This window comes from Oncorhynchus tshawytscha, unplaced genomic scaffold (genome assembly GCF_018296145.1).
Source record: "Oncorhynchus tshawytscha isolate Ot180627B unplaced genomic scaffold, Otsh_v2.0 Un_contig_4572_pilon_pilon, whole genome shotgun sequence".
Taxonomy (NCBI): Eukaryota; Metazoa; Chordata; class Actinopteri; order Salmoniformes; family Salmonidae; genus Oncorhynchus; species Oncorhynchus tshawytscha.
The window spans coordinates 250370-264359 of record NW_024609806.1 but is presented as its reverse complement, the minus strand read 5'-3'; the positions used below and the strand labels follow the sequence as shown (position 1 = coordinate 264359).

General features: G+C 39.8%; 2 protein-coding genes across 3 annotated transcripts in view; one reads left to right on the top strand and one right to left on the bottom strand.

Annotated features, from left to right (window-relative positions):
* The window catches only part of jazf1b (JAZF zinc finger 1b), a 45319-nt gene extending 36026 nt beyond the window's left edge, over positions 1 to 9293 (top strand). For both annotated transcript variants that reach the window (XM_042318488.1, XM_042318487.1), the window contains one exon: positions 7242 to 9293. In XM_042318488.1, the coding sequence (XP_042174422.1) occupies positions 7242 to 7511 (270 nt within the window). In that variant the 3' untranslated portion in view covers positions 7512 to 9293. The remainder of the gene's footprint in view (positions 1 to 7241) is intronic.
* Positions 9294 to 9749: 456 nt separating this feature from the next.
* tax1bp1b (Tax1 (human T-cell leukemia virus type I) binding protein 1b) overlaps positions 9750 to 13990 on the bottom strand; it is a 30716-nt gene continuing 26475 nt past the window's right edge. The window contains exons 15-17 of the mRNA XM_042318496.1: positions 12988 to 13145; positions 12386 to 12474; positions 9750 to 11031 (exon numbers count right to left, since the gene is read on the bottom strand). Of these exons, the coding sequence (XP_042174430.1) occupies positions 10827 to 11031; positions 12386 to 12474; positions 12988 to 13145 (452 nt within the window). The 3' untranslated portion in view covers positions 9750 to 10826. The remainder of the gene's footprint in view (positions 11032 to 12385; positions 12475 to 12987; positions 13146 to 13990) is intronic.

Sequence of the window (13990 nt, the reverse complement as noted above, 5' to 3'; positions counted from 1 at the left end):
AGTTAGTAGTAGACTAGGCTGTACAAGAAACATGATATATAGTTAGTAGTAGACTAGGCTGTACAAGAAACATGATATATAGTTAGTAGTAGACTCTAGGCTGTACAAGAAACATGATATATAGTTAGTAGTAGACTAGGCTGTAGGCTGTACAAGAAACATGATGATATAGTTAGTAGTAGACTCTAGGCTGTACAAGAAACATATATAGTTATAGTAGACTAGTTAGTGATATATAGTTAGTACTAGACTAGGCTGTACAAGAAACATGATATATAGTTAGTAGTAGACTCTAGGCTGTACAAGAAACATGATATATAGTTAGTAGTAGACTAGGCTGTACAAGAAACATGATATATAGTTAGTAGTAGACTAGGCTGTACAAGAAACATGATATATAGTTAGTAGTAGACTAGGCTGTACAAGAAACATGATATATAGTTAGTAGTAGACTAGGCTGTACAAGAAACATGATATATAGTTAGTAGTAGACTAGGCTGTACAAGAAACATGATATATAGTTAGTAGTAGACTAGGCTGTACAAGAAACATGATATATAGTTAGTAGTAGACTAGGCTGTACAAGAAACATGATATATAGTTAGTAGTAGACTAGGCTGTACAAGAAACATGATATATAGTTAGTAGTAGACTAGGCTGTACAAGAAACATGATATATAGTTAGTAGTAGACTAGGCTGTACAAGAAACATGATATATAGTTAGTAGTAGACTAGGCTGTACAAGAAACATGATATATAGTTAGTAGTAGACTAGGCTGTACAAGAAACATGATATATAGTTAGTAGTAGACTAGGCTGTACAAGAAACATGATATATAGTTAGTAGTAGACTAGGCTGTACAAGAAACATGATATATAGTTAGTAGTAGACTAGGCTGTACAAGAAACATGATATATAGTTAGTAGTAGACTAGGCTGTACAAGAAACATGATATATAGTTAGTAGTAGACTAGGCTGTACAAGAAACATGATATATAGTTAGTAGTAGACTAGGCTGTACAAGAAACATGATATATAGTTAGTAGTAGACTAGGCTGTACAAGAAACATGATATATAGTTAGTAGTAGACTAGGCTGTACAAGAAACATGATATATAGTTAGTAGTAGACTCTAGGCTGTACAAGAAACATGATATATAGTTAGTAGTAGACTCTAGGCTGTACAAGAAACATGATATATAGTTAGTAGTAGACTCTAGGCTGTACAAGAAACATGATATATAGTTAGTAGTAGACTCTAGGCTGTACAAGAAACATGATATATAGTTAGTAGTAGACTAGGCTGTACAAGAAACATGATATATAGTTAGTAGTAGACTAAGAAACATGATATATAGTTAGTAGTAGACTAGGCTGTACAAGAAACATGATATATAGTTAGTAGTAGACTCTAGGCTGTACAAGAAACATGATATATAGTTAGTAGTAGACTAGGCTGTACAAGAAACATGATATATAGTTAGTAGTAGACTGATATATAGTTAGTAGTAGACTAGGCTGTACAAGAAACATGATATAGTTAGTTAGTAGTAGAAACATGATATATAGTTAGTAGTAGACTAGGCTGTACAAGAAACATGATATATAGTTAGTAGTAGACTAGGCTGTACAAGAAACATGATATATAGTTAGTAGTAGACTAGGCTGTACAAGAAACATGATATATAGTTAGTAGTAGACTAGGCTGTACAAGAAACATGATATATAGTTAGTAGTAGACTGTACTAGGCTGTTACAAGAAACATGATATATAGTTAGTAGTAGACTAGGCTGTACAAGAAACATGATATATAGTTAGTAGTAGACTCTAGGCTGTACAAGAAACAGGATATATAGTTAGTAGTAGACTAGGCTGTACAAGAAACATGATATATAGTTAGTAGTAGACTAGGCTGTACAAGAAACATGATATATAGTTAGTAGTAGACTAGGCTGTACAAGAAACATGATATATAGTTAGTAGTAGACTGATATATAGTTAGTAGTAGACTAGGCTGTACAAGAAACATGATATATAGTTAGTAGTAGACTAGGCTGTACAAGAAACATGATATATAGTTAGTAGTAGACTAGGCTGTACAAGAAACATGATATATAGTTAGTAGTAGACTAGGCTGTATGATATATAGTTAGTAGTAGACTAGGCTGTACAAGAAACATGATATATAGTTAGTAGTAGACTCTAGGCTGTACAAGAAACATGATATATAGTTAGTAGTAGACTAGGCTGTACAAGAAACATGATATATAGTTAGTAGTAGACTAGGTAGTAGACTGGCTGTACAAGAAACATGATATATAGTTAGTAGTAGACTCTAGGCTGTACAAGAAACATGATATATAGTTAGTAGTAGACTAGGCTGTACAAGACACATGATATATAGTTAGTAGTAGACTAGGCTGTACAAGAAACATGATATATAGTTAGTAGTAGACTAGGCTGTACAAGAAACATGATATATAGTTAGTAGTAGACTAGGCTGTACAAGAAACAGGATATATAGTTAGTAGTAGACTAGGCTGTACAAGAAACAGGATATATAGTTAGTAGTAGACTAGGCTGTACAAGAAACAGGATATATAGTTAGTAGTAGACTCTAGGCTGTACAAGAAACAGGATATATAGTTAGTAGTAGACTAGGCTGTACAAGAAACAGGATATATAGTTAGTAGTAGACTAGGCTGTACAAGAAACATGATATATAGTTAGTAGTAGACTAGACTCTAGGCTGTACAAGAAACATGATATATAGTTAGTAGTAGACTAGGCTGTACAAGAAACATGATATATAGTTAGTAGTAGACTAGGCTGTACAAGAAACATGATATATAGTTAGTAGTAGACTAGGCTGTACAAGAAACATGATATATAGTTAGTAGTAGACTAGGCTGTACAAGGATATATAGTTAGTAGTAGACTAGGCTGTACAAGAAACATGATATATAGTTAGTAGTAGACTAGGCTGTACAAGAAACATGATATATAGTTAGTAGTAGACTAGGCTGTACAAGAAACATGATATATAGTTAGTAGTAGACTAGGCTGTACAAGAAACATGATATATAGTTAGTAGTAGACTAGGCTGTACAAGAAACATGATATATAGTTAGTAGTAGACTCTGTACAAGAAACATGATATATAGTTAGTAGTAGACTAGGCTACAAGAAACATGATATATAGTTAGTAGTAGACTAGGCTGTACAAGAAACATGATATATAGTTAGTAGTAGACTAGGCTGTACAAGAAACATGATATATAGTTAGTAGTAGACTCTGTACAAGAAACATGATATATAGTTAGTAGTAGACTAGGCTGTACAAGAAACATGATATATAGTTAGTAGTAGACTAGGCTGTACAAGAAACATGATATATAGTTAGTAGTAGACTAGGCTGTACAAGAAACATGATATATAGTTAGTAGTAGACTAGGCTGTACAAGAAACATGATATATAGTTAGTAGTAGACTCTAGGCTGTACAAGAAACATGATATATAGTTAGTAGTAGACTAGGCTGTACAAGAAACATGATATATAGTTAGTAGTAGACTAGGCTGTACAAGAAACATGATATATAGTTAGTAGTAGACTAGGCTGTACAAGAAACATGATATATAGTTAGTAGTAGACTAGGCTGTACAAGAAACATGATATATAGTTAGTAGTAGACTAGGCTGTACAAGAAACATGATATATAGTTAGTAGTAGACTAGGCTGTACAAGAAACATGATATATAGTTAGTAGTAGACTAGGCTGTACAAGAAACATGATATATAGTTAGTAGTAGACTCTAGGCTGTACAAGAAACATGATATATAGTTAGTAGTAGACTAGGCTGTACAAGAAACATGATATATAGTTAGTAGTAGACTAGGCTGTATATAGTTAGCAAGAAACATGATATATAGTTAGTAGTAGACTCTAGGCTGTACAAGAAACATGATATATTAGTAGTAGACTAGGCTGTAGATATATAGTTAGTAGTAGACTCTAGGCTGTACAAGAAACATGATATATAGTTAGTAGTAGACTAGGCTGTACAAGAAACATGATATATAGTTAGTAGTAGACTAGGCTGTACAAGAAACATGATATATAGTTAGTAGTAGACTCTAGGCTGTACAAGAAACATGATATATAGTTAGTAGTAGACTCTAGGCTGTACAAGAAACATGATATATAGTTAGTAGTAGACTCTAGGCTGTACAAGAAACATGATATATAGTTAGTAGTAGACTAGGCTGTACAAGAAACATGATATATAGTTAGTAGTAGACTCTAGGCTGTACAAGAAACATGATATATAGTTAGTAGTAGACTCTAGGCTGTACAAGGCTCTAGGCTGTACAAGAAACAGGATATATAGTTAGTAGTAGACTAGGCTGTACAAGAAACATGATATATAGTTAGTAGTAGACTAGGCTGTACAAGAAACAGGATATATAGTTAGTAGTAGACTCTAGGCTGTACAAGAAACAGGATATATAGTTAGTAGTAGACTAGGCTGTACAAGAAACAGGATATATAGTTAGTAGTAGACTCTAGGCTGTACAAGAAACAGGATATATAGTTAGTAGTAGACTCTAGGCTGTACAAGAAACATGATATATAGTTAGTAGTAGACTAGGCTGTACAAGAAACATGATATATAGTTAGTAGTAGACTAGGCTGTACAAGAAACATGATATATAGTTAGTAGTAGACTCTAGGCTGTACAAGAAACATGATATATAGTTAGTAGTAGACTAGGCTGTACAAGAAACATGATATATAGTTAGTAGTAGACTCTAGGCTGTACAAGAAACATGATATATAGTTAGTAGTAGACTCTAGGCTGTACAAGAAACATGATATATAGTTAGTAGTAGACTCTAGGCTGTACAAGAAACATGATATATAGTTAGTAGTAGACTAGGCTGTACAAGAAACATGATATATAGTTAGTAGTAGACTCTAGGCTGTACAAGAAACATGATATATAGTTAGTAGTAGACTAGGCTGTACAAGAAACATGATATATAGTTAGTAGTAGACTCTAGGCTGTACAAGAAACATGATATATAGTTAGTAGTAGACTAGGCTGTACAAGAAACATGATATATAGTTAGACTAGTAGACATGATATATAGTTAGTAGTAGACTAGGCTGTACAAGAAACATGATATATAGTTAGTAGTAGACTCTAGGCTGTACAAGAAACATGATATATAGTTAGTAGTAGACTCTAGGCTGTACAAGAAACATGATATATAGTTAGTAGTAGACTCTAGGCTGTACAAGAAACATGATATATAGTTAGTAGTAGACTCTAGGCTGTACAAGAAACATGATATATAGTTAGTAGTAGACTCTAGGCTGTACAAGAAACATGATATATAGTTAGTAGTAGACTCTAGGCTGTACAAGAAACATGATATATAGTTAGTAGTAGACTCTAGGCTGTACAAGAAACATGATATATAGTTAGTAGTAGACTAGGCTGTACAAGAAACATGATATATACAGTACCAGTCAAAAGTTTGGACACCTACTCATTCCAGGGTTTTTCTTTATTTTTTACTATTTTCTACATTGTAGAATAATAGTGAAGAACTCAAAACTATGAAATAACACACATGGAATCATGTAGTAACCAAAAAACTGTTAAACAAATATATTTGAGTTTCTTCAAAATAGCCACCCTTTGCCTTGATGACAACTTTGTACACTCTTGGCATTCTCTCAACCAGCTTAGTGGAACGGTATCAAATACATCAATCCCATGGTTTCCAGGTGTTTGTTGCCATTCCATTTCCTCTGTTACAGCCATTATTATAAGCCGTCCTCTCCTCAGCAGCCTCCTGTGAACTCAATATACTTTAAAATGAGTAAAACCATTTTGAAACTGCGTAGAAATGATATTGTACCTACATTCATACAGTATCTTGACTGTGTCCAGCTCACTGATAATCACTACATTCTTACAGTATCTTGACTGTGTCCAGCTCACTGATAATCACTACATTCATACAGTATCTTGACTGTGTCCAGCTCACTGATAATCACTACATTCATACAGTATCTTGACTGTGTCCAGCTCACTGATAATCACTACATTCTTACAGTATCTTGACTGTGTCCAGCTCACTGATAATCACTACATTCTTACAGTATCTTGACTGTGTCCAGCTCACTGATAATCACTACATTCATACAGTATCTTGACTGTGTCCAGCTCACTGATAATCACTACATTCTTACAGTATCTTGACTGTGTCCAGCTCACTGATAATCACTACATTCATATACAGCATCTTGACTGTGTCCAGCTCACTGATAATCACTACATTCATATACAGCATCTTGACTGTGTCCAGCTCACTGATAATCACTACATTCATATACAGCATCTTGACTGTGTCCAGCTCACTGATAATCACTACATTCATATACAGCATCTTGACTGTGTCCAGCTCACTGATAATCACTACATTCATATACAGCATCTTGACTGTGTCCAGCTCACTGATAATCACTAGATTCATATACAGCATCTTGACTGTGTCCAGCTCACTGATAATCACTACATTCATATACAGCATCTTGACTGTGTCCAGCTCACTGATAATCACCCAAGTGAAAGCTAGACAGTCGGGGAGTATAAAAAAATATAGGACAATTGTTTTGCACATATTTTCAGTGAGGAAATATATTTTCAGTGTAGCCCCCGGGGAGTGTTGAAGACCGAATGCGGCCCCCGGGGCTAAATGAAATTGACAGGCCTGCTCTAGGCTGTACAGGAAGCACGCAGAGATGAAGGACGTTGAGTTAGATCAGCTGACAGAAGACATCTGGAATCCTTTGCGAGATGTAGAAATAATCAAGTATATTTTTATTCTATTCTCACTAGGCTGTACAGTAAACATGCAAAGAGCTGTGTAGAGCGCTGAGTCAGGTTTAGTTGACTGAACACATCTCTAGGTGAATCTAGGGTACTGTAGTGTGGTGAGAGACTCATGACTGTTATAGGAGACTGATCCAGTGTTCTCCAAATCCAGTCGAAGACCCTGATTGGTTGAATATTTGAATCAGATGTGTGTGAATCAGGGCTAGATCAAAGGGCCCTGTACACACCCAGTAGCACCTCAGGACTGGAGTTGGTGAACACTGGACTAATTCAAACTTAGCTTACTCTGCCCTCTTCCACTCTGTACTGTCCCCTCCCCCTCATTCAGAATGTGAACGGGATCAAGTACCACGCCAAGAACGGCCACCGGACACAGATCCACATCCGCAAGCCCTTCAAGTGCCGCTGTGGGAAGAGCTACAAGACGTCCCAGGGCCTGAGGCACCACACCATCAACTTCCACCCGCCAATCTCCACCCACACCCTCCCGCCAGTCTCCACCCACACCCTCCCGCCAGTCTCCACCCACACCCACCCGCCAGTCTCCACCCACATCCACCCGCCAGTCTCCACCCACATCCACAAGATGCAGCAGTAGCACCGTCCCCACAGAAATAGAATCCCTTGAACATCATCCTGTTCTAGTGATTCTGTTTCTATGGACCCAGTACACTACTCTTTTATTGCATGTTTTTAAATGACCTTATTTGTATATATGTATATATTTTAAACATTTTTTGGAATGTATTTTCTTCACAGCTGTATTCTTTTTCTCATTTGAGCGATCATGTGTCTTTTTGATCATGTTGTTGGCACATAGGGCTTGCTGTTAAGATGATGCGTTAGAAAGAGCGCGTATTGCCACGTTCAAAACAGTTCGGAACTCTCCCACTTCAGTGCAGGGATCTTTTCTTTTTGTGGGAATTCCGAACGGTCAACCAACTCGGAAACTGGCATCTTTCTAGAGCTCTGATGTCATGATTTGACCTGTTTTCTCCCTGCGAGTTCCCAATGGTCTTGACAGCACCATGAGTCAAGGTTCACAGCCAGGCTTCTGGGCTGTTCAGTAGAGCAAAACATGGTGGAACAGTTACATACAGATATGTTGTGTACATTGAAACCCAATGAATTTGACTTGAGTGTTCAGGTAATGCTGTGTTTGAAAAGAGGCATGAGAGTGGGGAGGCCAGGGGAGAAAGCAAGCATCACCACCACACCATCACAAAACCTGAATGTTTGTCAAAGACGACGATATATTCCTGAAGGATGTATAAACTTTCATAATCAGGTGTAAAATAGTAAGCTCTTATATTTTTCTTGCCGTGTTCTGTTCTGAAAGTGTATTTTTATGATTCACTTTGCCAGGATTTTCACTTGTTTTGTGTTTTAGAACTAAAAGACTCGGGTGACAATTCACCACAAGCATTTCAGCACCACAATCCTGCCCGTGTGTTCTGATAGGATGCGTCCCAAACGGTACCCTATTCCCTATATAGCGCACTACTTTTGACTAGAGCCATGTGGGTCCTGGTCAAACAAAAGTAGTGCACTATATAGGGAGCCATTTGGGAAACACAAAGTATTTTAGAGTCAGCTGTTCACTGGAATCTTGGGATTGGGTGTCACAGCCGTCCCAGTTATCCAGAACCCTTCCATTCTAGGGTGCTGAGCAGTTATCCTCTTCGCCAAAGCCGGGTGACGCATTTAAGCACTTTGTAGTAACCAGTTGCCAACAGAATTAGGATGGTTTTCGTTGCCAATAACTCTGCTGCTACACACACCAACCTGACATGTAGCAGTCACAGGAACTAGAGAGAGCCAGACTGGAAGTACTCAACCTTTCCAAGGAGTTTTACATTTGTTCAGATCTCCAGTGTTTCCCGGGGTGAGATTATGTATCTGGTTGCCTTGAATTGTAGACCACAAGATTGAGTTCCAATCCAGTAAGTATCTGTGTATAGCTTCATAGTGACTCTTCAGGAATGGCTAACTTGAGTTACAGTAGACATTCTTGTCAAAATAAGATGGCCAGATCTTAATTCTGGTCTATTGCTCCTCTTTTGTCCCTCTAGCCTCTATATGTAGTCTAATGAAAGGTACTGTGTCATACTGGTGATCAGAGAGCAAGGGGCTAATCAACAACCCAACCAGAACTACACGTTAAGGGTGCGTCCCAAATGGTAGCCTATTCCCTCTATAGTCCATATGGCTCTGGTCAAAAGTAGTGCATTAAATAGGGAATAGGGTGCCATTTGGAATGCATTATGTAGATGGTCAGTGACAGTATTATACTGCCAGTACATATGGAGGGAAGTATTTGATATATTGTGTATAGTAAATGTATTGTCTCAAGTGCATTAAATTTATATTTTCATATGTTTCTGGAGAATGATGACCCTTACTGTGTGTGTGTATCCTATATATGTATTTAACTAGGCATGTCCGTTAAAGAACAAATTCTTATTTACAATGACGGCCTACCGGGGAACAGTGTGTTAATTGCCTTGTTCAGAGGCAGAACGACAGATTTTTACCTTGTCAGCTGGAGGATTCCATCTAGCAACCTTTTGGTTACTGGCTCTAACCACTAGGCTACCTGCCACCCCTATAAACTAAGGCAACAGCAGAGGTTGTTTTGGAACTGACTGATGTACAAAACTAGCTGTTTTAGGAATGTAGTTGTGATTACAATACAACTGCCTCTGTGTTCCTGGACATTTCTGCACCATTACAGATGTTTTACATTAAAACATTGAGACCCAGGTCTGTTTTACAAAGGAGTATGTACGTGTACAAGGCATGGAAGTAAGTGGCTATAGTATAGGCTGATACTCTATATTGTTCCAAACAGACTTTATTAGTTAAGATTTCATTACATGGGACTCAAAGAAATCAAAGGTTTTCTATAATCGTGAAATAACAGAATCCTGACATGCATGTTAATCAGTAGTGAAAGGTGAAACATGACTTCTTTATTCAGACAACCAAACCAGTGAACTAAATCATGAGAATCAACTGACACTAAAATATAACAGCTCTTTCTAACCAGACATACACATACTGAAAAAGCTTATGATGCCGTTGGCTCTTAAAAGATTATTCTACAATAGATGATTTAAAGATAATATAATAATCAGGTTTAGAAGCAAATGATTTGTCCCGTCTGTCTGCATATAGTGCACCGAGGTGGCTGCTTTCTAAACATCATGAATACCTGAATTTGACTATGAAGCTCAGGGAAAAGCATTTGGGTTGGAACAGTTGAAATGCATGTTTGATGGAGCTTACTTTCCCTGACTTCACGTAGTGTCTGGGACTGATCACGTGGTCAGTCCCTGACTTCACGTAGTCTAGTAGTGTCTGGGACTGATCACGTGGTCAGTCCCTGACTTCACATAGTCTAGTAGTGTCTGGGACTGATCACGTGGTCAGTCCCTGACTTCACATAGTCTAGTAGTGTCTGGGACTGATCACGTGGTCAGTCCCTGACTTCACATAGTCTAGTAGTGTCTGGGACTGATCACGTGGTCAGTCCCTGACTTCACATAGTCTAGTAGTGTCTGGGACTGATCACGTGGTCAGAGATGAGCACAGCCATAACATCTCACTAATACAATCAGAGGAATAACAAATGGGACACTTCATGTTAAAGAAGTGATTATTAAAGACTGATTCACACAGATATATGCAGCCCTGGTCTGAATTATACCTCAAATCAGAGCACCAATCACACTGCCGAATAAGAAGACCGTTTCCCTAGTTAATAAAAGACGCTCATCAAAACGTCACCGGTCCTAAAAGTGAATCAGAATGAGATCGTCACACCTGTTACATGTGGCAGGGGAAAAGAGCAAGGCAGTTTCATTTCAGTGGCGACTGACAGAAAATTAAGGTTGTAGCGGGGATGAGGTTTTTAGTCAAAGTTGAGCACGTTGGCGGAGTCAAAGTGGGTGAGCACGTGGTTCTCAAAGACCTTCTGGTCACAGTCGAGGGGGAACTGCTCGCTGCACATGGGGCACACCTTCCAGTGGCTCTCTACATGCTCCACAAACTTACTCTGGTCGTAGTTGGGCGGGAAGATCAACTCACACAGTGGACAGCGCATGTGGACGTTCACACTGCACAGAGGAGAGACGGAGAGAGAGGAAGGAGGAGATGGGGAAAGAAACAAAGTAAGGTTAGGGAGAGACGGAGAGAGAGCAACAGAGAGAGAAGGTATTGAGAGGGCAACAGGGAGAGACGGAGAGAGAGCAACAGAGAGAAGGTATTGAGAGGGCAACAGGGAGAGACGGAGAGAGAGCAACAGAGAGAGAAGGTATTAAGAGGGCAACAGGGAGAGACGGAGAGAGAGAAGGTATTAAGAGGGCAACAGGGAGAGACGGAGAGAGAGCAACAGAGAGAGAAGGTATTAAGAGGGCAACAGGGAGAGACGGAGAGAGGGCAACAGAGAGAGAAGGTATTAAGAGGGCAACAGGGAGAGACGGAGAGAGGGCAACAGAGAGAGAAGGTATTAAGAGGGCAACAGGGAGAGACGGAGAGAGGGCAACAGAGAGAGAAGGTATTAAGAGGGCAACAGGGAGAGACGGAGAGAGGGCAACAGAGAGAGAAGGTATTAAGAGGGCAACAGGGAGAGACGGAGAGAGGGCAACAGGGAGAGACGGAGAGAGAGCAACAGAGAGAGAAGGTATTGAGAGGGCAACAGAGAGAGAAGGTATTGAGAGGGCAACAGAGAGAGAAGGTATTGAGAGGGCAACAGAGAGAGAAGGTATTGAGAGGGCAACAGAGAGAGAAGGTATTGAGAGGGCAACAGAGAGAGAAGGTATTGAGAGAGCAACAGAGAGAGAAGGTATTGAGAGGGCAACAGAGAGAGAAGGTATTGAGAGGGCAACAGAGAGAGAAGGTATTGAGAGAGCAACCAAGAGAGAAAGTATTGAGAGAGCAACCAGGAGAGAAGGTATTGAGAGAGCGACAGAGAGAGATGGTATTGAGAGAGAAACAGGGAGAGAAGGTATTGACAGAGCGACAGAGAGAGATGGTATTGAGAGAGCGACAGACAGAAGGTATTGAGAGAGCGACAGAGAGAGATGGTATTGAGAGAGAAACAGGGAGAGAAGGTATTGAGAGAGCGACAGAGAGAGATGGTATTGAGAGAGCGACAGACAGAAGGTTTTGAGAGAGCAACAGGGAGAGAAGGCATTGAGAGGGTGTTGGGTTAATGAGCGGCCAAGTGATGATGTTGGCAGAGGGAGCAGAGCAGGACAGCTAACAGGCTAATAAAGACCATCTGTCAGGGGGTCTACTCTACGTGGGTGGGCCACTAGCTGGGCCACTCATGTTAACACCTACATTACAGAACAAAGACTTTACACAGGTTGGAGCTGGGAAGCTGCTGTGCTGGGGTGAGAGACCAACTTCAATGCATTTTGGGGAGCGCAGCCCTTCAGTGTGTGTGTGTGTGTGTGTGTGTGTTACCTGGACTCAAAGCCAAGGGGAGTCTGTCCATCATTTAAGAATGGGCTGTGGGGTTCAGTAGTTGCTGCAGGCTGTTCATTGGCATTGCCCTGTGGTGGAGGGTAGAAAACTACTTCAGAAATACTATCTATCACACACACACACACACAACTGTTGAAGCAGAAATCCTCCTCCCACTGTGTATGATGCAACATATCACTGAGAACCTCAGTGGAGGCTGGTGTCACTTAAATCAGAGGACAGCTGTAAGGCTGGAATGAAGGGAACAGTATCAAACATGCTTTCATAACGTACACTTTATTCAACTCCAATTATTACTAGGAGCTGTCCTCCCCTCACCAGCCTCCTCTGGTCTATCTTTAAGGCAGACTAACTGACATTGTGGATTTTTTCAGACTAGCTAACTACCGTTGTTCTCAGACTAGATAACTACCATTGTTGTTCTCAGACTAGATAACTACCATTGTTGTTCTCAGACTAGATAACTACCATTGTTGTTCTCAGACTAGATAACTACCATTGTTGTTCTCAGACTAGATAACTACCATTGTTGTTCTCAGACTAGATAACTACCATTGTTGTTCTCAGACTAGCTGACTCACATTGTTGTTGTTCTGCTGCTCCTCTGGGTCCTCCAGGCCGTCGGGCCGGCTGAGGTTGCGTGCTGGCTGGATGCAGACCACGTTACTATCCCAGGAGGGGGGGCCCACAGGAGGAAGGCGGGGCAGCAGGTCATCAGAGAACTCCCCGTCCGCTCCGTCTAGAGTGATGGGGAAGAGAGGGCCAAAGGAATAGAATCATATTAGGGTTGAAAAATTCCGCTTTCTCAAAATTCCCAGTTGGATAATACTCAGAATCAGGAAATCCAGGAATCCTTCAACCGGGATTGCTGGAAAACCTGGGAAAGTTACCGGCGTTTCTATATCCTATGTTAGCATATTGAATAATTTTCCAGGTACAAGGTACAATAAATTACACATGAAATGAATAGCAATTGAATGAATGTGAATAGAGTTAGAAGGGAAATAGATATGTATGTATGGGACAACACGGGAGCCACCAACCTCTCATATTAAACTGAAATGTGACTGAGGTGGAGTAGGGTTAGTAAGGGGGGGACCAACCTCTCATATTAAACTGAAATGTGACTGAGGTGGAGTAGGGTTAGTAAGGGGGGACCAACCTCTCATATTAAACTGAAATGTGACTGAGGTGGAGTAGGGTTAGTAAGGGGGGGGCAACCTCTCATATTAAACTGAAATGTGACTGAGGTGGAGTAGGGTTAGTAAGGGGGCAACCTCTCGTATTAAACTGAAATGTGACTGAGGTGGAGTAGGGTTAGTAAGGGGGGAACCAACCTCATATTAAACTGAAATGTGACTGAGGTGGAGTAGGGTTAGTAAGGGGGACCAACCTCTCATATTAAACTGAAATGTGCCTGAGGTGGAGTAGGGTTAGTAAGGGGGGGGACCAACCTCTCATATTAAACTGAAATGTGACTGAGGTGGAGTAGGGTTAGTAAGGTGGGGGCAACCTCTCATATTAAACTGAAATGTGACTGAGGTGGAGTAGGGTTAGTAAGGGGGAGAGGGGGGCAACCTCTTA